Source organism: Eulemur rufifrons, chromosome 15 (genome assembly GCF_041146395.1).
Source record: "Eulemur rufifrons isolate Redbay chromosome 15, OSU_ERuf_1, whole genome shotgun sequence".
NCBI lineage: Eukaryota > Metazoa > Chordata > Mammalia > Primates > Lemuridae > Eulemur > Eulemur rufifrons.
This window is the reverse complement of record NC_090997.1, coordinates 72186733-72211786: the sequence shown is the minus strand read 5'-3', so window position 1 is coordinate 72211786 and position 25054 is coordinate 72186733. Positions and strand designations below refer to the sequence as shown.

At 33.5% G+C, this 25054-nt stretch overlaps 1 protein-coding gene across 2 annotated transcripts in view; it reads left to right on the top strand.

Moving 5' to 3' along the window:
• TBC1D32 (TBC1 domain family member 32) overlaps positions 1-25054 on the top strand; it is a 183862-nt gene that overhangs the window by 7548 nt on the left and 151260 nt on the right. For both annotated transcript variants that reach the window (XM_069488273.1, XM_069488271.1), the window contains exons 2-10: positions 2933-3094; positions 6571-6748; positions 12433-12501; positions 14647-14772; positions 17271-17349; positions 17484-17587; positions 17683-17744; positions 18315-18459; positions 20884-20943. In XM_069488273.1, the coding sequence (XP_069344374.1) occupies positions 2933-3094; positions 6571-6748; positions 12433-12501; positions 14647-14772; positions 17271-17349; positions 17484-17587; positions 17683-17744; positions 18315-18459; positions 20884-20943 (985 nt within the window). The remainder of the gene's footprint in view (positions 1-2932; positions 3095-6570; positions 6749-12432; positions 12502-14646; positions 14773-17270; positions 17350-17483; positions 17588-17682; positions 17745-18314; positions 18460-20883; positions 20944-25054) is intronic.

The following is a 25054-nucleotide window of genomic DNA, read 5'->3' as shown; positions in this document are numbered from 1 at the left end:
TGTAATCCTAGCACTCTGGGAGGCTGAGGCAGGAGGATCGCTCGAGGTCAGGATTTTGAGACCCTGAGCAAGAGCAAGACCCCGTCTCTACTAAAAATAGAAAGAAATTATCTGGACAACTAAAAATATATATAGAAAAAATTAGTGGGGCATGGTGGCGCACACCTGTAGGCTCAGCTACTCGGGAGGCTGAGGCAGGAGGATTGCTTGAGCCCAGGAGTTTGAGATTGCTGTGAGCTAGGCTGACGCCACGGCACTCTAGCTCGGGCAACAGAGTGAGACTCTGTCTCAAAAAAAAAAAAAAAATAATTAGACATACATAAATAAAAAATAAGGGAATGTTTAATATGGATGGGAAATTTGCTTATATATAGGAAGATCTTCTAATAATATAAGGCAATGATGAATCACCAGAAGAAGCACAAACTGTTTAGATGGTGATTAGAGGACGTTTTCTATAACATATGATTGAGTAAGCTTTGGGGTTTGTTTTTCTTCAACTGTATTTCTGAAAATTAATGTTTGCTATTTCGACCTAATGTTGTAGGACATTAAATTTACAAAATAACATTATCTTCCTTTTCTGCTATACTTAATACTTACTCCCCTGAGGCTTAGAAGTTACTAGCCAAACATTGAGTATAAATATTAAACATTTTAAGTAAATTTAATGAATAAATTCAATTTTTAAGTAAATTATACTTTACATTTAATATGCCAATTATAATTTTGAAAAAATATAATAAATTTTCTTTCCCAAATGAAAGAAATTTAAGTTATATACAAATTGATAAAAATATGAGTATTACATTTATTTATTTCCCTTCCCACTCTCAATTTACCACTGTAAAATATCTTATTATTTAAACATTTCTGGAATTTTTACATCTTTGGGAGAAAGTGGGATTATGGAATTAAATGGGCTTTGGAGTGAGGTCAATGAATTAGTAGCTTGTGAATTTGACAAGGCCCTTTAATTTTTGAATCTGTGTCTGCATCTATTTTACCTATCATATGGTAAATAAAATAATATTAATAAAGTGCTTAGCACAGAGTCTAGATGATAGTCACTTATAAATTATTTTCTTACTTGATTGTATGCAAATCAGCATCGTTGTTGGTTTGTTGAGAATATTGAATGTGGCCTCATTTCAGTGGAGATACCCTGGTAAAGGCATTTGGATCGATTAGGTATTTAAATTCCAGGCCAAGGAAGCTGTATTTGATCATGAAAGATAATAGGCATCCAATAACTAGTTTTAAATTCCACAGATATTTATGGAAGCATTATGTGCATGCATTGGTATGAGTAAAATGGCTCTACCTCTGAGTGAAATAATGAAGTCAGTGATTTTTAGGACCAATATGGCTGAGTATTCAAGATGAATATGAGAGGGAAAAGAGTAAAAGTGAAAAGACAAGAAGGCTGCTGCAATAATCTCTGTGTAAGGTGATGTGGTTTTGTACTGATTGATAGAAATAGAAAAAAATGAAGTGATGAAATCAAGGGATATGCAGAAAACATTAACAAGTGTTGGTGACTGTATGGATATGATCCAGAGGGTGGGCGTGGGGTGCAGAAGATGGAGACATTAAAGAGCATTCTATGGTGGCAGGTTTGGAAGTCTTGAAATATAATGTTAGTGCCAAAAAATGTGGTGGGTAGTTGGAAAGAGGAGATTTGTTTTTACTTTACACTTTCCTTTTTTCTCTTCTCTCTCTCTTTTTTTTTTTTTTTTTCTTATAGGGGAATATAGGAAGAATAAGAGGCCATGTATGGGGGTAACTATAGCATAATGTTATCTGAAATTTGTTAATAGGCATTAAATGAACAAGGAACTAACCACTAGAACAAATATTTAGAAAGGATAAGCAATTCAAACTGGCAGCAACTGATGTAGGAAATGAAGAGATAAACCCTTCCCCAGTGCTTAATTTCAATCCAACAAGTATTTATAAAGTGTCTATGTACAAGGAATTGCAGATGATACACAGACAAGTGGATTTATCCTATTGTCAAGCATATAAATCATATAAAAATCTGGGTTTAGAGGTGGTCAGGAACCAAGCAGAGGATGTTTAAAGTTGTGTAACTACATACAAGGCAGAATATTTTGAGAGCTGATAGAGAGCGACAAAGTACTTTTGGAGCTTAGAGGAGAAAGAACATTATCAGGAAAGACTTTATCAGAAGGTAGCATTTTAGGTTGTAGGAGATAATTTAGCTGAAGGAGTGGTAGTAAAACACACTAAATGGGTAACATAATATTATCAAAGATATTGGGAATAGAAAACATGGGGAGTTGGGCATGTGTGGGGTAGTAATAGGACATAAATCTGGTAAGATAAATTGGAATCTAAAAGGGCTTTAAATTCCAATGGCAAAATGTATCTTAAATTTGCTAATAATGCTAGTCACAGACAAGAACTGTTTAGATAGAATTTAGGTAAGTTACCGCTTTCAAAATGTACACCAAACTCTTATGATAGAGCTTAACTTTTTTCTATTTATTTTTTCATAATTACTGTATTTTAGTCTGGTTTTCCTCATCAGCTTGAATAACTATGAAAATCTTTAACAACTGATTTCCCTACCCTTCAACATCATATATTTGAAGATGGGGATATAAAAAAGAAATGTGAAGAAACTTCTAACTCACTAGAGTTTGGGCTGCCCCTGAAATTTGCTTTTTCCCACCATGGTAATCTTTAAATGATGATATTTTCCATGTGTCTTAGAAAAATAAAAAGGCAAAGCAAAACTGTAGATTAGCTTGAGGATTTGTGATGAATGACTCATTTAATCCTAGTTTAAGGTAAGAGATCTTAGATATGTTACCAATCTTTCTGTGCTCACATTTTTTTTTCTGGATATGGTTAGTAAGTAAGCTCATGATATTTACTACATTTATTTTTTAAATATTTGTTTCAGCTATGAATTTGTGAAATACCTTAGACAGCGTATATGTAATACGTTGGGAGCTATGATTGAAGAAGAAATGGAAAAATGCATATCTGATCAGAATCAGGTTGAGGAAACTGGATATGACACAGTTGTACAGCATGTTACTAAAAGAACTCAGGAATCTAAAGAGTGAGTATGTCCACAATAATATTTTAAAGTAGTTTTTCTTTCCATAGGACTTCTTGATGGCATCCCTAATTCATGCCCCCACCAGTCTGTTTCCCTCATAGCAGGCAGAATGATTCTTTAAAACAATGAGTCAGATCATAACACTCTTCCACTTAAAACTCTCCAAAGGCTTCCCATCTCACTCCTAGTAAAATCCAAAGTTCTTTTTGTAGCCAACAAGGCCCATTGTGAGCCTTCTGCTTCCCCTTCTGCTTCATTTCTTACCATATTCCCCATCATACTGCTCCAGCCACATTGATCTTGCTTGCTCTTTCCGAAACAAGCAAGGCTCTCCCTGAGGGATTTGTACTCATGTTGCTTCTGCTACCTAGAATGCCCTTTTCCTAAATATTTCTGTGACTTGCTCCTTCACTTTTTTGGGTCTTAATTTAATGTCTTCTTATCAAAGAGGCCTTCCCTGACCTCTGTGCATAAAACAATAACTTTTCCCTGTTACTTTCTTTATCTTTCTTACCTTGCTTTATTTTTCTTCTTAGATCTTTTGCCACTGATTAATAAGGATAATATATGTTTGCTTATTTTCTACTTGTTTTCAATGTTTTCTTGCCAGAATGAATGTAAACTATACAAATATATTAATAGATAATTTTATCATTTTTTCTATTTCTGTATCCTAATGTCTAGAACATGCCTGGTATATCTTACTTAGGTGCTTAATCGGTATTTGTTGAATGAATTAATGAAAGTGTCTCTTGCCAATACAACCAATTTTATGTTACAGATGTTTGAAATAATTCTGGCTTTAGCAATAAATCACTTTCTCTTACCAGTCATACTCATAACACATTTAATGAGTAACTACTCTGTGTTAGGTATTAGATCTTAGGGCTATAAAGAAGAGTAAGATGTTTTCTACCCTCCAATAATCTATAGCATAATGGAGAATTTGATATTATGCTGAAATAGAAACTTGAAATAGATAGTTTCAATACAGTGTAGTGACATGATATATGCAAAGGCCACATGAAAATATATAGGTGGAATATATTAGATATGCATTAAACATCTATAACAAAATGACACCAAAATACAGTACCTCAAAGAAGTCATTTTTTTTTTCTCTTTTGTATAACAGTTTAGAAATACATGAATACAGGGTGGGTAGGTGGATCTGCTCAATGGGTTCATCCATGGACCCAGTTTCCTCTTATTTTGTTATCCATCACATACATCCTTGGTCAGGGGCTTGCAAACATTTTTCTGTAAAAGGTTGTCTAATAAATATTTTAGGCTTTGGCAACTGTTTTAATATGAAAACAACCATGGATGATACATAAATGAAACAATGTGCATGTGTTCCAATAAAAATTTATTTACAAAAACAGGTGATAGGTCCATTTATTAGGTCCATAGGATATATTTTGCCAACCCAGGGCCCAGGGGATTGCCTTCATCTGACTTTAATCTGTGAGTTTGAAACAACCATACTAACTATACAACTGTGTTTCAACCTGCCCAAGGAAAGAGAGAATGAAGGGCAAAATTCTTTATTCACTCGCTTTTCATTGGCTGAAACATGGTCATGTGCCCACATCTATCTGCAACAAAGATTGGGAAATTTGATACTTGGTTGATAACCATGTACCATAGTAAAAACTTCAGGGAGGAGTTACTGGGGGCAATTAACAAACTCTCTCACAAAGGCCCTTCAACCTAGTGTGATAGTAGTTATGGAAGGCTAACAGAGGTAATATGAGCTCAGTTTTTATTAAATTAATTTTAACTCTCCAGAACTTTAGGATGTCGATGCTAGAAAATGCCATAGAAATAATTTGTTCTAAGCCCCTCATTTTATAGACAATTAAGTGGCTTGTCTAAAGTAGTACAATTGTTTGATACTGGACATCAGTGAGGAGCCTGTTTTTCTTTTAGCTGCCTTGTGAGTCTGTGTTTCCCTGTAAGAATTCCTGTAGTATTCTTTTTACGGTTACTTCTATTCTGACCCCTTGATTTCCACTATAAATTCCTAAGGCAGGAATTGTGTCCATAACAGGTCTGACCTTTAACCCTTTAACAGTGTTCTCTGTATATACTGTTAATTGCTTGTCTACTTTTCTGGCCTGATGGAAGATGGGGAACAATATAGCTTCTGCTTGATTTAGTGCTTTAAAAACCATGTCTTTTGACCACAGAGGTCATGAGGCTGAAAATTGGCCAACTGAATGGATGCTGAGTGGATACCATGGACATTAGGGAGCCACTTAGGTGCCTGAGCAGTGAGACAATATGACACTGTTTTTTAACGATTTTTTTAAGAGACAAGATCTTGCTCTGTTGCCCAGGCTGGAGTGGAGTGGCACAATCATAGCTTACTGCAGCCTCAAACTTCTGGGCTCAAGTGATCCTCCCGCCGCAGCCTCCCAAGTATCTGGGATAATAGGCGTGGGTCACTGTGCCCAGAGTGTATATCTCATTTTATAGTTGTAGTAATTGAAAGTTATTTATTATGACAGAGCTGGTGGGTAGAGTAATTAGGATTCCAATTCAGATTTTCTGATTCCAAATTTAGTACTCATTCATTATGTTTTAAAAATCTTTATTCCTTTTCTGTTTTAAATATAGAAATTTCAGTGGTCCAGGTCATGTATTCCTCATTCGTAAAGAACTGCATTACATTATATTTATGGTTCTTTGTAGCTCTAAAATTCTATTCTTAGAGCTTTTGGGGATCTCAATCTAGTATTTATATGGATACTTGAGAATGTGAACTTAAAAATGGAGAAATTTGTTATAAGTTATTTTTGAGATTTTTAGACCTATAGAACCAAAAGAGATTTTTGTATGTTATCCAGTTCAAACTCTTACCAATTTCAGGAATCTCTTTCTTAACATCCTGATAATGGATTCTCTAGCCTCTTTTTTGTAAGGACCCACTGAGAGCTTAACTCTTAGATCTTGCATGTACAAAGCAGGTCTCAGTTGTGGCTATGGGTACCTATAGATAATAAAGTACAGGCAAGAGAGAAGGAAAGGAAAGAAAATAGAGGAGGGAAGTATAAAGAAAAAGATAAAAATAAAACAAGGGATTAAAGTGAAGTATAAAATAGCTTGGGATTATAATACTAACAGTTGACTTTGCTGCTAGCAACTGAAACCTACACAATTGGAACATCTTGCCTTAGATTTTAAAGATTATACTGACTTGGTCCATGTAACCATGAAAAAACTCAGGAAATAACAAACTTTCTGGATTCCCTATCTATCTATCTATATATATGCATATATATATTTTTTTATCTTGTTAATTCTGTTGTAGTATTTTTTCTTTAAGAAAAATTGACTTAGTTTTTTCTCTTTAGCATTGTGTTCTTAAAGGGGCTTTCCTTCTTATAGAAAAAATAATCAGATAATTTAAGTAATTGGCTCTTTTAATTTCTGCTAGTTTTTCTCTTATTAAGGCTATTTTGAATTTAAAGGTACAAAGAAATGATGCATTCTCTGAAGAGCACTATGATTGTTGTGGTGGACTCTATGATTAACAGGTTTGAGGAAGATGAGATACGAAGTCAAGAGAGGCAGAAAAAAATACAAAAGGAGAAAAGCAGTAGTTACTGCACAGACAATTGCTCTGATAGTGATTCATCATTCAATCAGGTGTGTTGTTTACTTTTGCATTTATGTTTTGAAATGGTGTTTAATAATCCTAGCTTTTATAAATCTTCTTAGCCATATTTTTTTCTGCCTTTTAATTTTAAGATTCAGAAGAAAAATAAACAAAAAACTCCATGAAATAACATCTTACAGAATTATATATTCAGCGAATAATTACATTATATCTGAGACAATTCTTAATGAGATAAAGAAATTAATGTATTTTAGAATTTTTTAAAAAATAGTAAGTGTTGAACCAAAATCTGCGTAAGCTCTAGTTAAAACATCTTATTCCCAATTAATCCTTATTATTTTTCTTTTTTGAGACAGTTTTGCTCTGTTGCCCCAGCTAGAGTGCAGTGACATCACCAGAGCTCACTGCAACCTCAAACTTCTGGCTCTTATTTTATGAACCACCTGCATACATTGAAATTGAAACACAAGAAAAAAATTGGAACATTGTTAATTTGTTGTTAAGAAGTACAAGTATTCAGATCTATGATAAATGGGATTGATTGAGTAACTGGAAGTTGAGGTTACTAATTCCCAAATACTAAATTATTTCTAGTCATTAGATCATAGATTTTTGAAGAAATTCAAAGCTTTGGTTGAAATGGGACCATAATTTCAGAAGCTATTCTTGTTTATTTCGTTTCGTTTTGATTCTTGAGAAGGAATCATGCTTTAAGTTTCTATGGCTTCTTTTGGGATATCCACAGGATATATCTAAATTTTCAAGTGTCTTCCCTCTGAATATGACTTTGATTTAGAAGTGACTAATTGTGTTAAAAGTAAACTCTGCCCATCAAGAAGGCGTGGGAATTTCTGGTCTTTTGGAAAAAAGCATGCGAATGCCAGAACTATCCTGAAAGTTCTTTCAGTGTAGCCAAGTTCTAGGAGATATTTGGGTATACTTTTGCTTAGTGAAAAGACTGTCATTTAACTGATTAAAGAGAGGCTGGATTAATATGTTCAGAACTGAAAAGGTCTCTAAAAATGTATCAGTCATTCCTTCCATTAAATACAGACATTCTTATTTATGCCTTCAAAATTAAGTTACTTTGTGCTTAAAAAAAATCTGCCTACATTTTTCTATGAATAACATTGAGTAAACAACATTGATGCTGCTGATTTGATACTAGTAAAATACTTGCATTTTGTGAATAGAATAGGGTTTAATTCATTGTTATTTAAAAAACTGAAACCTGATTATATGTGGATTTCTGATCCATTATTGAAAAACAGAAGACTATTAGTGTAAGTTGTGAATATTAAAGAATAAAGGAGAGATAGTGGCTTTTAATGTAGTTGTGTGAGCAGAGCAATGAAAAGATTCGGTATTGTGATTAAACCTGGAAAAAGTCTCTGCAAAATAATGATGGAAAGATAGAAGTAATAATACTAGCTATCTGCTATTGAAATTGCTGCCATATACTGGTCCCTGTGCTTAGCTTTATATTCACTATAGGTGTAACTAGTCCACTTCACAGACAAAATTGAAGCATATAATAATAGTTGAGTAATTTTCCTAAGCTTGAATTGCTAGTTAGGGGTGGAACTTGAATTTAGGCCTGGCCTCTTTTCCTCCGGAGCCTGTTCTTTTTGCTCTTTGCCATACTACCTGGAGACTGCTTGGGTGCCAATTGTGGTTCCACCACTTACTAGCTATAGGACCTTACCTTTTCTATGCTGTAGTGTTTCTCATTTGTAAAGTAAGAATAGGGGATGATAATACCACTTACCATAGGGGCTGTTGAGAAGACTAACTAAATTAATGTAGGCCAGGTGCTTAGAACAGTGCTTTTAGCACAGTGCTAGAACAGTTGCTGCTCTGTATCTGTTAGCTTTCAAAAGGGTATGCTGAGACAGATGCCATTCAGAGACACACTCAAAGGGAAAATTTCTCAGCTGTGATCTTGTATGGTTTCTAACTGAGCTTTGCTGGGTCATTTTCTACTGCTAGGGAATTAGAGGATTATATCCAATATCCGTTAAGCTTTCAGAATCCATATCCTTTTCTCTTGTAGTTTTTCTGTCTTCCTCTTCCCCCACAGTATTCAGTGTATTACAGCACAGGTATTATGCTGTTGTGTAGTGTGCCAGCTATTTTATTACACTTCAAGGAAACTACCCCTGAGTGTACACTTTTTGTGGAGAAGGTGAGTTTAGGATAACAGTTACCTATTATTCCTATATACCATGAATGTGCTTAAAGCATTTACTATTTTTTTTTTTTTTTTTGCTTTCCAAGCTGGCTCTCTTTGAAATTTATCCTTTAATACCTGTGATAGGCATAATAGTGGCCATCTCAAAGATGTCCATGTCCTAATCCCCAGAACCTGTGAATATGCTACCTTAAATGGCAAAAGGGACTTTGCTGATGTGATTAAGTTAAGGGTATTCAGATGGGGGAGATTATCCTGAGTTATCCAAGTGAGCCCAATGTAATCTAATCGCAAGGGTCTGTTTAAGAGATACTCAGGAGGGTCAGAGAAAGTGCTGTGCACTCTGACATAGAGGTTGGAGTGATGTGATTGATCACTGGCTTCAAAGGTGGAAGCGGGCGATCAAAGCCAAGGAATACCGACAGCTTCTGGAAGCTGGAGGAATCAAGGAAATGTATTCTTCTTTTCCTGGAAATAGTCTGAGCTCCATCTTGTTGCTAGGCTATGAATTATTCTGGTAAGAATTTTTCTCAAGTAATTTTTTTTTTCCTTTATTGGGTGCATGTCCTTTGCTTTGTCTTTCTGAGTCTGCATTTTCAAGTACCCTAATTTATTTCTTGCCATTACTCTTCAAATCTTAATCAGAATATCTTAAGTTCAGCCCATTTTATGGCCTCTCCTTAAATCTTCAAAGCTCTACAATGCTCTTTTTGGTGAGAAATTCTGCTTTTGAGGATTTTATGCTATGCTGAGAGATTCTAAGACCCTCATCTCTTTTTCATCAACATCAGCCAGAACATAGGATTAGCTACATCCTAATCTACACATCACAAGTTCCTCCATCTTTGGCTAACACCAGTTGAAAAGATTTTAATTCTTCTTATTATTTGTTTTATAAGCAGAAAAGGGGTCATAAAATCTTAAAAATGTAGAAGTGAAAGGGAAAAGTGGCTGAGATTTCAAAAACTGAACATAGTAGTGTTGATATTGTAGTTACCTAGAGTTAGGACTGAGACAGGTGGATTGTTTGGGAGAAGCATCAGGACTGGTGTGTGGTTATTTTTGCTTGCTTGTTTTAGTAGTACTCCCTTGAGGAAAGAATGTCAGAAAACTAGTAATTTCTTTGATTAACAGTGCTAATATTCTTTATGAACACTTGGTTTCCTCATACTTTAAAATAGTAACAGATTTTTGTTATTCTCATTGTAGCACTTTTACAGAAAAATGCTAAAGATTTTTTAAGTCAAAACAATTAAAACATCTAGGAAATTAAGAAAAAATTAGCATTTGAAAATGTTTTTAAAACCTTATGTTTTAGTTTTGAAATAGTAACTTTGTTCTTTACAGTTTAATGAAAGATGAGTGCATAATTTAAAAAGTTTTAGATGTGTTTCAATTTGAAACAGCCATTCTACATGAAGCTAATTTATTCTGAATCTTGAGACAAACCAGCTGAAATAACCTCTGGTTCTGCCATTGGTGAATTTGGACCTTGGTTTCTTAACCTCTCTATACTTAAGTTTTCTTATGTGTGTAGTGGAGATAGAGCCTACCTTATAGAGTAGTTGAAGTAAGAAGTAATGAGGATCCAAACTTAAGAAGCTTTGTAGGAATAAATAAGAATAGACTGACATGAGAATTATTACAGAGGTAGAATCATTAAACTTAACTATTGACAGTGTTTTGGAGGGGGTGGCACAAATGGCAGTAGAGTCAAAGGTCTAGCTATGGTTTCAAGCCAAGATGGCTAGAGGCTGATGATGTCATAAACCATGCCTGGGATTGGAGTGGAAGGTTAGATGTGGAGAATAATATGGTAAGTTCAGTTTTTTTAGTCATATTGAGTTTGAGATGCCAATAAGGTATGCCACTGGTATACAAAAGTTGAAAGTGCAGGATTCACTTGGTAGAAAGGTTAGCTTTAGGGATAACACAGTGTGAGTTATCTGTGCAGAGGCTTTTGAGCTGAGTTTTAAGTAGTGGTAAGAAGGCAGCCATGCAAAGCTCTGGAGTAGGAGCACTGCCAGCTGGAGGAAAGGCTATGGCAAACGTTCTTAGGCTAGAGTGAGCGTGACATCTTGCAGGGTTGGAAAGACGGCAGTGTACCTGGAGCGTGGACAGCAGGGTGATATATGAGAGAGAGAGAGGGGGAAAGAGAAACTGAGTAAAGTGGGAAGTCTTTTGAGGGCTTCTGTAAGGGGGCGATGGGATATGATTTCTAACTTTGAGAAGCTTTGACTGATATTCAAGAATGGATAGTGGGGCAAGTTGAGATAAGAGTGGAAGCCGGAAGACCAGATAAGGTGAATTGAAGTAGTCCAGATTACAGGTGATGGGGCCTTGGACTAGGGTTTTACCATGGAAGTAGTAATGGGTAGTTGGATTTAATATATTTGAAACTTGGAGATTGTCTTGCAGGACTTAATGATGGACTGAATATAGGAATGAGAGAAAGTGAGGAGTCAGGGTTGACTTCTATTTTTGACTTAACTCAGCCTGAATGGATCATGGTGCCCTTTACCAAGATGAAAGTCTGAGGGAGGAGCAGATTTGGAATTTAAGAAAAAAAAAATCAGGAATTCTATTTTGGGCCTGTTAAGTTTGAGATGCCCATTAGGCATCCAAATGGAATGTTGAGAGGTTAATTAGATATATAACTCTAGAGATCAAGTGACTGAATAAATTTATGTATCATCATGTTATATCTAAAGTCAAGGAACTGGATGAGAACACCTCAGGAAAGAGCATAGTGAAGAGAGGAGGGTCTCTAATACGGATGAGAATGTGAATTCTGATAGCTGTGTAACTTGAAGCAGTTATTTAACCTCTTTGGTTTTCATATTTTTCAATTTAACAGAGTCATTGTGAGTTGAGATGGGCATGTTTCATAGTAGATATTCAGTAAGTGGCAGCTATTTTTGTAATCTTTGTTATTTTTAGATGATTTTGTAGGTATTATGTGTATTTAAATTGCCTTTGGTGGGAAAAAGATCCTTTATTTTTCCAAAATAGCTTATGGCCTACGTACCATAAACTTTTTTCTAGATGCAGGTTTTTACTTATGGAATTTTTTCACCAAAAAACTATGAAGAAATGCTAAGGAAAAGTACAGGAAAGAAAGGGAACAAAAAAGATGAAGCACCACTGTAGCTATTCCTAGGGTACAAAAGCAAGTAAAATTGTTTTTGTTGTTTATTTTATCTTTCTTTTTCATTAATCTCATATTTCTGGGTACATAATATTTTGGCTTTACGTCTTTTGAGTCTTACAATGTTCCACACATTCCAATTGCTATGCAAATAATAACAGTTTCATATACATGAAGGTAAACTGTTTTACTGGGATATTCAGTTCCCATTTAAAAGTCTTGGGAAATAAAAATCCCAAGCACTGCCAAATCAAAATAGATTATCTTCTCTTGTACAGAATGTGTTGTATGCTTGGAATTATATTAAAAGTAATTTATAGCAATACTTCTGAAAGCCTTGTAAATAAGTGAATGCTCTGTCAATTGTGTTACAGAGTTACAAATTTTGTCAAGGAAAATTACAATTGATTTTAGAGCAGTTGGATCCTGGGCAACCTAAAGAGGTAAGTTAAAAGGATAGCTGTCAAGTTCAGTTGGCTATCATGTATTTATAATGTATTGGATTACAATCAGTAGCAGCTGGGCTGTTTCTCTTGAGGTTAGGCCTTTGTTATTATGGGCAATCCTAGACTGAGATCCCTGGTAAACTCAGTCTTGAAATGAAAGGTCACAGTGTAAGGGAGGCTTTCCTTAGAGAATTGTCATGGTTTGTAAAAGGAAATTTTTATTTCTAGCTTCAATTTTGAAGGGATGAAGTTATGAGCAATTGTCCTCAAAACCATTTCTTCGTTGTTCTTTGTATGCAATGTTTTAGTGATTTCTTAGGAAAAAATTTTTAATTCTTTTTCTGCTTCTAGAAAATGTGAGTAACTTTAAAAAAATATTTCTAATAGAAGAATAAAAGTTGTATATATTTATCATGTACAACTTGTTCTGAAATATGTATACAATGAGGAATGGCTGACTTGTACTAATTAACATATGCATTACCTCATATACTTCTTATTTTTGTGGTGAGAACACTTAAAATCTACTTTCTTAGTAATTTTCAGGAATACAATACATTATTATTAACATAGTCACCAGGTTGTACTATACATTTCTGGAACTTATTCCACCTATCTAACTGAAATTTTGAAAACTTTGACCAATATCTCCCATATGAGCAATTTTGACAATTTGTTCATTTATTAGAAAAAGTATTTTTAAAGGATCAATTGTATTGAAATATGTCTATTTTTTAAAAATATTGTACAAGGTACTGTTAATGAAGTCTTAATTTTATCTGAAAGTCAGTCTGAAATAGAAAACATGACAGACCATTTGGTCTCAATTTTTGAAATTATTTTTTTCAAACTTTCATTTTAAATTAAATTAATAGTTTAATTCCTCACTGAAATTTTCTAAAAAAATCATAACAATAATTTTTTCCTTTCAGCCTTTTGCTTTCTGGGTTCATATTAAATAATACGTTTTAAAAGCTATTCAAAATTTGACTTTTATATGATAAAAATCCTATTGTCTTCAGTTTAAATGGATTATTTGGAAATCTATACTTATTCAGAAACCTTTATTCTGCTTCTGTAAGTAGTAAATTCTTAATGGGATTTTTGTCCTAAAAATGAACTGAGAAGGAAAAGATACTTAACATTGTAAATGAACTCATAATTTTAAAAACTCTCTCCATATTCCCCCAGTGCCTATCACAAAGTTGAATTTTAGGAGTTCTTTCATATGAATATATAGGCATTTTCAAATATATCCTATCTTTTTCGCCTTACAGTTGGCACCCTGATTCAGAGTGTGAGTCAGGTGGTTGTTGAGATCTTGGCTCCTGTTGGCTCCTCTGGTGCCTCACCTTTTCAGTCCCTAGGTTTCAGTTGTTTCAGTTGGGAAATGACCAGATTTTGAGGACCAGGGTGGGATCAGTGTGTTACTATTCACTGGTTGGAGATTGAGTGGGAAAGAAGCAGCTTTACTCAGTTCATCATTGGAGCAGAGCTATTCCGCACTACTTTCCCTCAGGTCGTACTGTTTTGAGTGAATTCTGATTGGATTTTGAGAAGACTGATTAAGAAGTAAGCTTTCTGTGAAAATACAGAAATTCAATTTTGTATCCCACTGCTGAATGACTTTTTTCTTCTACCTCAGTAGTTAGAAGGTTAGAAAATATAGCATAAAAAGCAGGTTCAAACTAATTGTTTTGTGAGAATTGTTCATATATCTTGAAATGGGGATGCTTCACCAGGGGCATATCTGGATGATGTTTTGAAATTAAAGCTCTCAAACTATAGGACTGCTTATGGGGACCTGCTAGAATGGGGAATGTCTGTAGGACAAGGCCACTGGAAAATGTTGCCTTCATTCTTCCTCCTATTCCACTTAAACATGAGACCTAGGATCTTCTAGTACATTTAGTGTTTTAATTTTTGCTGTACACAAAACAGCAACCTATTTTTTTTCTCTGTTCAGCACTTAGTTTAAAAATGAGTTCTCAAGAGTTGTTTTATAAAAGGGCATCTGATAAATGGCTCCTTGTAACAGTTATCCAGACTCTACCTTTCAATAGTTTGATACATATTGTTTTGGAGAACTGGTATTATTCTAGTGCCTGAGTATTAATAAAAATCTTTGTTAAAAAATTATAGGTGAGATATGAAGCCTTGCAAACATTATGTTCAGCTCCTCCATCTGATGTCCTAAACTGTGAAAACTGGACCACTCTCTGTGAAAAACTGACAGTGTCTCTTTCAGATCCTGATCCTGTGTTCAGTGTAAGGAAATGGTTGTGTAAATTTTAAAAATAATTTCTGTCTTCTAACCATTCTAGAAATAAAATATAGTTTTTTTAATGGTAGCTCAAATATTTACAAAACTTAAGTTTTACCTTTCTGATTATCAAATTTTCTTAAAAGGAATGACTATTTCATGATTATATTCAAAGTATGGTCAATATCATATTTCATTGCCAAATAGACTGTTACCTTGTGCATTTTGTTTTATCTTATAAAGGGATATCAAATATTTGTGTCATTGTTTTTGAGTTAAAAATATTGTAAAAGAATTCATGATACATGGCATTTGAACTTAAAAATGATGAATTAAGATTTATTCAAAAGGGTTCATAAGGATTTTGGTCATACATTTAAATATTTAGAGATAACTGCTTAAGAGAGAAGCTAGAAATCTGTAAAGAGTTTAGAAAATAATTTGAGATGAATCATAGAGAAAATAAAGAAAATTTCTAAAATTGTAAAATTATGGAGTCAGATATGATTTCTGTAAAAGTTGATTTGCATATGACTTTTCAGGAACAGTTATTATATGATGAAAATTAAGCTTATATTAACAAGTGGAAATAATTCTATAGTGTCTGTGATGTGAATGAAAAAAAAATTTGACTATATCCAAGCATCACATTTAAAATAGAAATTGGGTTTTTGAATTTTTTAAGAGTCTTTTTTTTTCCTAATTGATATGTCAGTGAAAAAATTTTTGCTTTAAAATTGAAATAGTGTTTTGTACAGACTTTAAGGCATTAGTACAATAGTTACATTTGGCTTTTTGTTCGATAAATATGTGTCGACTACTTACAATGTGCATCATTCTAGTTTAGATGTGGGGAACATATTAGGAACAAGACAGAAAAAAAGTCTTTGCCCTCATGGAACTTAGATTTTAGTAGAGGACAGAAAGAGTAAACAAATAGTTATAGAAAAATATAAGATATCTCAATACATTTGTCTGTTTAAAAATTACACACTACCATCAATGAAGATATAATTATACTGGTATACAGAAATGGTTTGAGAACAAGTAGTTGTTATTCTTACAAGGGGAAGAAGGTGTTTATCTCATAATTGGATGCAGTTCAACCGTATTAACACCAGAGGGTATTGTAGACTTCTGTGCAAACTCAGTGATCCAAGAACTTCAAGGGAATAAAAGATATTTTAGGGTCCCCTTTAACATTTCGAGAATAACAAGAAATGCTATTGTAAATTTTCCTGTATTTTTTCCCTTACATAACAAAGACAACATAGTGGCTCAGTAGAGTTCTTTTATTTTAGAAATTATGTTAATAACTTTATAAAATAGCTATGTTCCTAATGAGTCAGTATAAGTTGCATTATTTAGCCATTATAGATTATTACTTAGCAAAGGACAGTTTTATTAAGCTAATAAAATTGGAAAATTGGAAGCAATTGTTATAGGGGAGAAATGGTAATAGAATCAGTCATTTTAAAGTAGAAAACAAGGCATGAATTTCTTTTCATTTTCAATTTGTGCTTGATCCAAATTATTTTTGAGTTTGATTCTGTTTCTTCTGCGCTAAAGGACTCTTACATGTAACTGAGTGAAGCCTATGGTGGCTGAAAAGTGTGACAGGTATTTATCAATTGCTGCAACTGTAAAAATAGACTTCCCAAAGTAATTAATATCCTGTGTCCAAGTAGGAATTTCTTGGGGTCATTAGAAGATATCTTTAGTCATTTGGGGAACTATTTCTTGTAAGCAGATTATGCTAAGTGATTTAAGCAGGATTATTAATTTTTTTCTGCAAGTTAGAAAATTTAAGGCAACTTTGTTTTTCTTGAATGGAAAGTTGGATTTCACTATTAGGATTAATATCAAGTAGGATTTAATATCTTATGACAATATTAAAGTTGGTATAATTAAGATGATAATAGCTACCATTTTTTAAGTACCTACTAGTGACAGGCACTGTTCTAACTACATGTTACCTCATTTGTTTCATTTACTTTGTGATAGTTTCCACTTTGAGTTTTAATAATGTAATTTTTTTTAAATATGTGTATTTTTCTTGGGAGTAGGAAAATTATTAGAAAGAATCCTAAATGTCTAATTTCTGAAACTACCCATGTAAGCAATTTAAAAAGACAAATCTTGGATTTGGAAATGTGTGTTTTTTTTTAAAAGTTAGTACTTCCTACCCTGTTCCTTTATGTGACACCTTTACATTGTACCTTCTATCAAACCACCCCTCTACCCCCTCCTGGCCAGTATCAGCACCTACTATTACCAGATTTTGCAACAATATATTTCTGTTATTAGATTCACTATTTTGGTCGATTTTATTTTTTGCTGACCAACATAAGAATGTGCTCTTTTTAAAATAAGTACACTCCTATTCAGGTTTCTGAATGGTTTATTTTTTAAGTGTTTATTATCTGGGGTTTTACTATGTGAAAAATATTTCATCTCCTCTAGTAAGAATCTTATATGCAGATCTTCTGTCTCATTTCCATAGGACCGGATTTTAAAATTCTATGCACAGACATTTACACTTTCACCGTTACATATGACCAAGGAAATTTATACAAGCTTAGGTATGTTTATTAAATAATTTTAAGTGTTTTTTTTCTTTTGTATATACTTAAGAAAAATGGAAAAGAAATAACTTTTCAGAAAACACTATAAGTGAATGGTATAAAAGTGTTGTGTTTTTACCTTTTCTTTTCAGCAAAATATTTGGAGTTATACTTTCTTTCTAGAGAAAATCATATTCCTACTCTTTCAGCTGGTGTAGACATAACTAATCCTAATGTCATCCGCTTACTTAAAAAGGTATTCATTTGCTAGACTATGCTTTTGTTTTTATTTAAGTAGTTTTATATTTAAGAACTCTAATTTTGTGAGAACTGTTTTATACTGCTTTGTAGGTTCGTCTTCTAAATGAGTATCAGAAAGAGGCTCCGTCTTTCTGGATTCGTCACCCAGAGAAGTAAGTCCCCTAACTTAGGCCAACATAAAACAAAGGAGTGTTGCTGCCCCACGTACATTTTAAAGTGAAAGAATATAGACAGTCTTAATTGACTTATATTATTGGGAAAGGATTAATAAAAGTTTTAGTTTTTTTTTAAGCTTGTCATGTTTTGTACTTAGCTAAGTGAATGGCTCTATACAAGTACCATTTTATACTATTATCACAACAAAGTAAAAGAGGATGTTGTAGCCTTAGGTTACTTTGGACAGGTTCCTTAAATGTTCTTTAAGCTTTTTCCTTTCAGCTCTAAAATTTTTAATAAGGTTGTAAGAGCATCTGTGAGTCTAAAAAGGAAAGTTAAATTTGGAGATCCAGTGTTGAAGGAGAACGTTACGTAAGTTTTTAAGCAGAAAAATTGAGTATGAATCCCACCTCTGCCATTTACTGAAACATAAAAAAAATTGTTTCTGAAGATTATGCCACTTTTTCATTCCATAAACATAATGCACATCACCAATGTGTATATATATATCTATATAAAATAGCATTTGGTTTTTTCTAAAATCATTTTTTTCTCCAAACTTTAAGGTATATGGAAGAAATTGTGGAGAGTACTTTGTCCTTGTTATCAGTTAAACATAATCAAAGTCATCATGCCTCACAAAAGATTTTAGATCCGATCTACTTTTTTGCCTTAGTTGATACCAGGGCTGTGTGGTTCAAAAAGTGGATGGTAAGGAAAAATAGAATGTTTTTATACCTTTCAGTGCATTGCTATTATTATTTTAAAGAATAACTAATGTTTGAATGTTTAATGTGTGCTGAGTTCTAATTGCTTTTATATGTGTTAACTCATTTAATTCTTTACAAAATTTATGAGGTAGGTGGTATTAATAACCCATTTTTTCTATGTAGTAATTGAAGCAATGAAGAAGTTAACTTGCCCAAGATTGTTTACCTAGGAAGTGACAGAGACTGAATAGAATTTTAAATGGTAATTCATTTGAAGCTATTTAATAAGCTGAATGAACTATCCAAATCTGATTTTTCTTTAGTTAAAAGCTTCAAAAATTTTAAGCATATGTGGTAGACCATAAGGATTCAATACTCATTTTTCTTTGGCTTAGGAGATATGTCTGAACGTATTTCTTCATTTGCCTCCCTCCTGAACCTGATTTGGGGAAATGTGTTTAATGCCTGAATCTGGCAATTTCCTATGGAGCTCACCACTGTTCTGGAACTGAAGCTAGTATTAAGAGTAGAGAGATCTTTATACTGTTACCTCCTTCAACCACTGTTGAATAAGACAGATCTGTGTTTAGCAGTAGTAGCAACACAGCTGGCTTTTGTTCTCACATCTTTTTCTCTCTCAATCTGTGTAGTAGGCACCACGGTACTATATTTGTTGCAGCGGGGAAGGGAAGAGCTAGGGGATATTCATTTACTGCTCAGGACAGTTTGGATGTTATCTAGCTGATGGCACTTTTTGCCTTTTGCTATCTGAGCTGTATGATAAATGGCAAACTAACCAGAACACAAGTCTGTCTCCAGTACTTAGCCCTTACCTGGCCTATATAGTATGTGTTTGGTAAATATTTGCTGAATTTAATTAACTTAACTTAACATGAACCCTTTGTTCCTCACATCTGACACTTTTAAATTTTTTCCTGATTCTCAAATTATACCATTATCAGAAAAAAATACGCAAAATATGTAAAAGCTCAAATACTAAATTTTTCTAATTATGCAATACAGCGATAACTATTTAGATCTTGTTTTATATAGGAATTAATATTTTTATTATATATACTTTATCTGTTTAGGTCATCTTTTTTTAATAAAAATGAAATCATATTCTACCTTTGTAACTAACTTTTTTCACTTAATATTTTTATTGCTACTAGTTGATTCTTAAGATAATGAGGCAGAAAATTATTAAAAAATCAGATCCTCAAGTGTGTTCTAGTATTAATGAAAATTCATCACATCCTCCTATACTATTTTTGTCTATGAAACTTATATAAAGAGCCAGATAAGAAATATTTTAGGCTGTGTAGTCTCTATTGCAGCTTTCAGCTCAACTATTGTAGCTCCAAACCATCCATAGATAACATGTAAATGATTGGGCTTGACTGTGTTCCGGTGAAATTTTAGTTACAAAATCAGGTGGTAGTCTGAATTTGGTCTGAGGGCTGGAATTTGCTGACCTGTTCTAAGGGATGAACTATGAGATTCCTTTTCAGAACATTCAGGTCGATATCAAAAATAGTTTAATAGTCTATCAACATATTTTTCTTTAATAAGCTGAAAAAAGGATTAGTAGTTTTTGAAAACATTGTAAACTACAAGGGCTAAAACATGCAGGGTTTTGATTAACCTCCAGTTAACCAAAATGCCATTTAATTAATGTTTAATTAAAAAACTTACTCCTCAGAATTTTGATAGTTTTTAACAGGGTACTATTCTGTTTAATATTTTTATCATTATTAAATAAAATGAAGAAACTATATTTTGAACTAATTTTATCTTACATAATTTAACTAAATGATATTTACAGTTTTCCCTGCTTTTGTACAATGCTGCTTATTTATGTGTTTTAATTCCATCTATATTTGGCTCTAAGGAGAGAATTAAAGCTTTTTTGGCACTTTGAATCATTTTTTAAATATGATTGGCAGAAAAATGATTAGGATACTGTTCCTTCAGAGCATTTCAACTTTGGGAGATTTCTGCACATGCAGGCAGTACAATATCCTCTTCAGTATGAGTTGTGATTTTTTTTTTTTTTTTTCTTTTTTGACCACTTGGGTATCTTTTCTTTGAGTACTATTATACACTGGTAGTCAGGTATGCTTTTTTGGTGGTGATTTTAAAATAGCTGATCATGGAAATGGGACACAATTAATGGATAGAATGTTTTTTTCCTACTGGTTTGTCACTAAATGATCTGTAAGTTTTTTGATATTATTTGCATTCTTGTGATTGCTATACTCCCAATCCAAATGTACATAGAAAAATCTGTTTGGCATTGATTTATAATAATTTAAACCTAAGTTATTGTGTGATTTATGATGTTACTGGAAATAATACAGGAAAAATAGATTTAAATGGCATAGCTTGAATATTAAGTTAAATATCATTTCCCCCTTAATTTTAGCATGCATATTATAGCAGAACTGCAGTGCTAAGACTTCTTGAAACGAAATATAAGTCTCTGGTAAGTCTATACTTCTGTTTTTATGTTGAGAAATAATATCACAAAAAGATATACGATGTAATAACTTGAATACGCAAAGTTGAGTGGTGATAATTAATATCGAATAATGAAGCAGTTGCCTTTTATGTGAACTAAACTACCATCCTGTGAAACATAAAAGGATAAAAGTAGAGACTTAAAATGCAGTCAGGATAACAATTAGGAAATATATAAGTACATAGTAAATTGAGCTGCTATAAATAACAAGCTAGTTTGAGAAAAGCTGTATTTTTAAGTATTATGTAATTTGATTCAGATCAGGTGTTACTAAAGGAATGACTTCTATAAAATGTACTCATGTTTATGAGTGAAAGTTACTTGAGAAAAATTTAGAATGATAAATGGTTTTGTATTTGTAAAAGTTGGTTTGAGTTATACCAAATATAGATTAATACTGTAAAATATATTACCTAAATTATCTACATGTATGATTAGAACAATGTCTAAGGGTACTGAAAGGAATTAAAAAGAAATCACATCTAATAAATAATTGATAGCCTGAAAAAGATGAAAGTTATTAAAATACTTAAAAAGTTGTATAACTTTGGGTCAATAAATATAGTTTATGGGCCGGGCGAGGTGGCTCACGCCTGTAATCCTAGCACTGTGGGAGGCCAAGGTGGGTAGATCCCTTGAGGTCAGGAGTTCGAGACCAGCCTGAGCAAGAGCGAGACCCCGTCTCTACTGAAAATAGAAAGAAATTATCTGGCCAATTAAAAATATATATAGAAAAAATTAGCCAGGCATGGTGGCACATGCCTGTAGTCCCAGCTACTCAGGAGGCTGAGGTGGTAGGATCGCTTAAGCCCAGGAGTTTGAGGTTGCTGTGAGCTAGGCTGACGCCACGGCACTCACTCTAGCCCGGGCAACAGAGCGAGACTCTGTCTCAAAATAAATAAATATAGTTTATGTAGTTAGGTTGAACCTTGAGCTTAGAAGTCAGGTGAAGGAAAGATTCCTGGGATTGTGGTTTTTGGGTAAGTGCAGTAGAACATAAAGTGAAAGAAGGAGAACAGTAATTGTTTTGTGTTTGAGAATCAAGAGAATTGAGCAGCAGGAGATAGTGATATTGAGTAACAGGATGAGAATTTATTTGTAGAGGTAAAAGGGTACTTAAAAATTTTTAGAGAAATGAATTGAAATAAAGTCTTTCCACATCTCATTTCTCTCCCATTCCCATTTTAAATGAAAATTGTTGTTGCCATATGAGCATAGACTGATCTTGTTAGAATAAAGAAAGAAAAAACACAGAACAGGATGATTTTTCCCCCATGGTTTATGTGCAGATAATAACTCACTGTTGCTATTACAGAAGCCCCAGTGGAAGTATTTCAAATATGTTTCTTATAGATTAAATCTTAAAATCTGTTGTTTGAAAAGTCGACTATACCTTAATCAATTTTTAGCCTGCAAATGGGACTACTTTATTATAAATCACTTTAATATTTTATCAACTTAGTCAAATATTTTTTCATGTATGTAATGGGTCAAACATTCTAGAGATTTCAACTGAAACCTCATTTTGTGCATTGCTTGAGTGATGTATGTACTGATGGCTCTGACTTTACCACAACGCGATGTATCGATGTAGCAAAATTGTACTTGTACCCTATGGATATATACAAATAAAAAAAAATGTAAAAATCCTCTCATTTTGTCTAAAGAGCTTTTCAAAATTTGCAAAATATCACAAGATTATTTGTGGTGTATTTATTTTTTAAAGTAAACTTGGCCCCACTTTTGAAAAGAAACATTGGGAAAAATGGTTGCAAAATCCATTTATTTCAACTTCCTTTTCAGAAGTGAGGGTCACATTTTGTGCGTTTATGGTGTCAACTTTAGAATGCTCCATGGATTTGTCTTTCTGTTTTATAAGAGATTCTTGCATAAGGACTTTAGTCATGACAGCATGTTTAGCATGAATGACCTGCAAATGCATTTCCTTTAACTTCTCATTAGTGCTGTCTGATGACATTTTCTTCAATGAGGGAATTTCTGCATTGTCTAACAGGGTAGCCATTAGCCACATGTGACTATGGAAAACTTGAAATGTGACTAGGGTGACTGAGAAACTGATTAAAATTTAAAAAGTCATGTGGTTATTGGCTACTGTATTTGACTGTACAATTCTAGTCTCTCTCTTATGTTTGTGACATTTTCAGTAGGTAGCATAGCATTAAGGTATCAAATAATTTATGTATATTCTGTCAGATTTTTATAGAGATACCTGAGGAAGTTAAGAGAGCCTTTGTTTCCATGGCATTGCAAAGTCATGGCTAGTTAAATGTTTTGGGCTATCAGTGTAAATATTTAACCTTTTATTTATTTATTTATTTTTAACAATTTGACTCCAGCTTACCTTTAAAGGAATGGCTTCTAAATGGTTTTATGTAGTGCCATTTTTCTTGCTCTCTGAAAGTCATTTTAAAAAATGATTTGACAACTAAATTATTTAAATTCTTTCTTAGTTTTTCCTACAGTAAGAACTGTATTTAATCTTATTTTTCCCTGTCTTAGGGGTTCACAGTTAAATGCACTGGCTGTTATATATTTGATAGTACAGGGCAATAAGTATCGAATACAATCCTGAATTTTACATCAAATTTCTATCTTCCCAATGGTTAGTAAAATCTTTCATCATACCCTCAACTTGACTCTTTAGACCAGTGTTTAAATTCACCTACTATAGATCTGCTTTTTGCTCCTGAAATTTGAAGGGATATCACGTAATGTGATTGTTCCTGTCCTGAGATTGTTCCTTTTTCTGTGAGTGTTATGTTTTCTCATATAAAGGCTGGCACATTTAAGAAGCCAGGAGGAAGAGTAGAAGAAATAAAAGGGAATGTAAGGGGATAGTGAAGATAAAGTTGGGTAGACATGGGTGCAAGGAGGGTGGATTTCTAAAGGTTTGAGTGGAAGTGAGATAAAGAGTCTTTGAGAGAGATTATTTTGGAGATAGTGTTTTGAGTTCTTGGTTAAAGAAGCTATTGTTTTTTTTTCCCCCCTCATTCTTTAGAGCTTCTCTTAAGTGTACTATTTTATTAACTTTGTCATGTCAGAAGTTCCCCATAGTGGCAATTTGTTGTAAGCCACTTTTTTTTGTTGTTGTTTTATATTTTGTTGGAAAATGGGTTGAAGATGCTAGATGAAGATAGGGGAGAAGTATTGAAGCAAAAAGATGGTTAAGAGACTGTGTAGTAGGCCAAGCAAAAGATGATGTAAACATGAATTAAGGATATGACAGTGAGAATTTGGATAAATGGACAGATTCAGGAAAATTCTATTTGGGAGGTAGGATTTAAAGGACTTGGCTTTTGAATGGAGGCCAGGTGGGTGAGGCCTTAGACAATTGAGTGATTAGAGATAACATAATAGAAGGAAACATTTGCTGGGAAAGATAATGATTTGTAGATTTGGTCATATCGAGTTTGGAATACAGATCTCTAGAAGGCTTGGATCTTGATGGGTTTGATTTAGACAAGACATATAGATATGGGAAGAACAGGGGGTCCCTAAGAAACCATCAGATTTGATGATTTTCTGGGAGGACTCATGGGACTCTCATATAACCATGTTCCCTGCTGTTGTTTATTACAGTGAAAGGATACAAAGCAAAATCAGCAAAGAGAAAAAGTATATTGGGCGAAGTCTGGAGGATATGAAAGTAAATGCTTATAAGAGTCATTTTTCCACTGGAATCACACAGGACATTCCTAATTCCTTCAGTATAGAATTGTGCCACTTGTGCGAAATGTTATATACCAGGGAAGCTCATTAAAGACTCAGTGCCTGGTTTTTTTTGGGGTGATAGGGGACTGATCATGTGGGTACCCTCTCTCTAGCACGTACCAGGATCCCACAGTCCTAGAAGGAAAGCAGGTGTTCATCATAAACCACATTATTTGTACAAATAGTTTAGGTACAACGTAGCCCCTCTTATCAGTTCTCAGAATGGTGGTAGCCTTCCTGAAGTTAAAGTTCCTAGAAACTATCAAAATGCAACCTTGTAAACAGACCTTTCTAAAGATAGAAGTCCTGCCATGTTAAATTCTTTTCTGTATACAATTGAGGC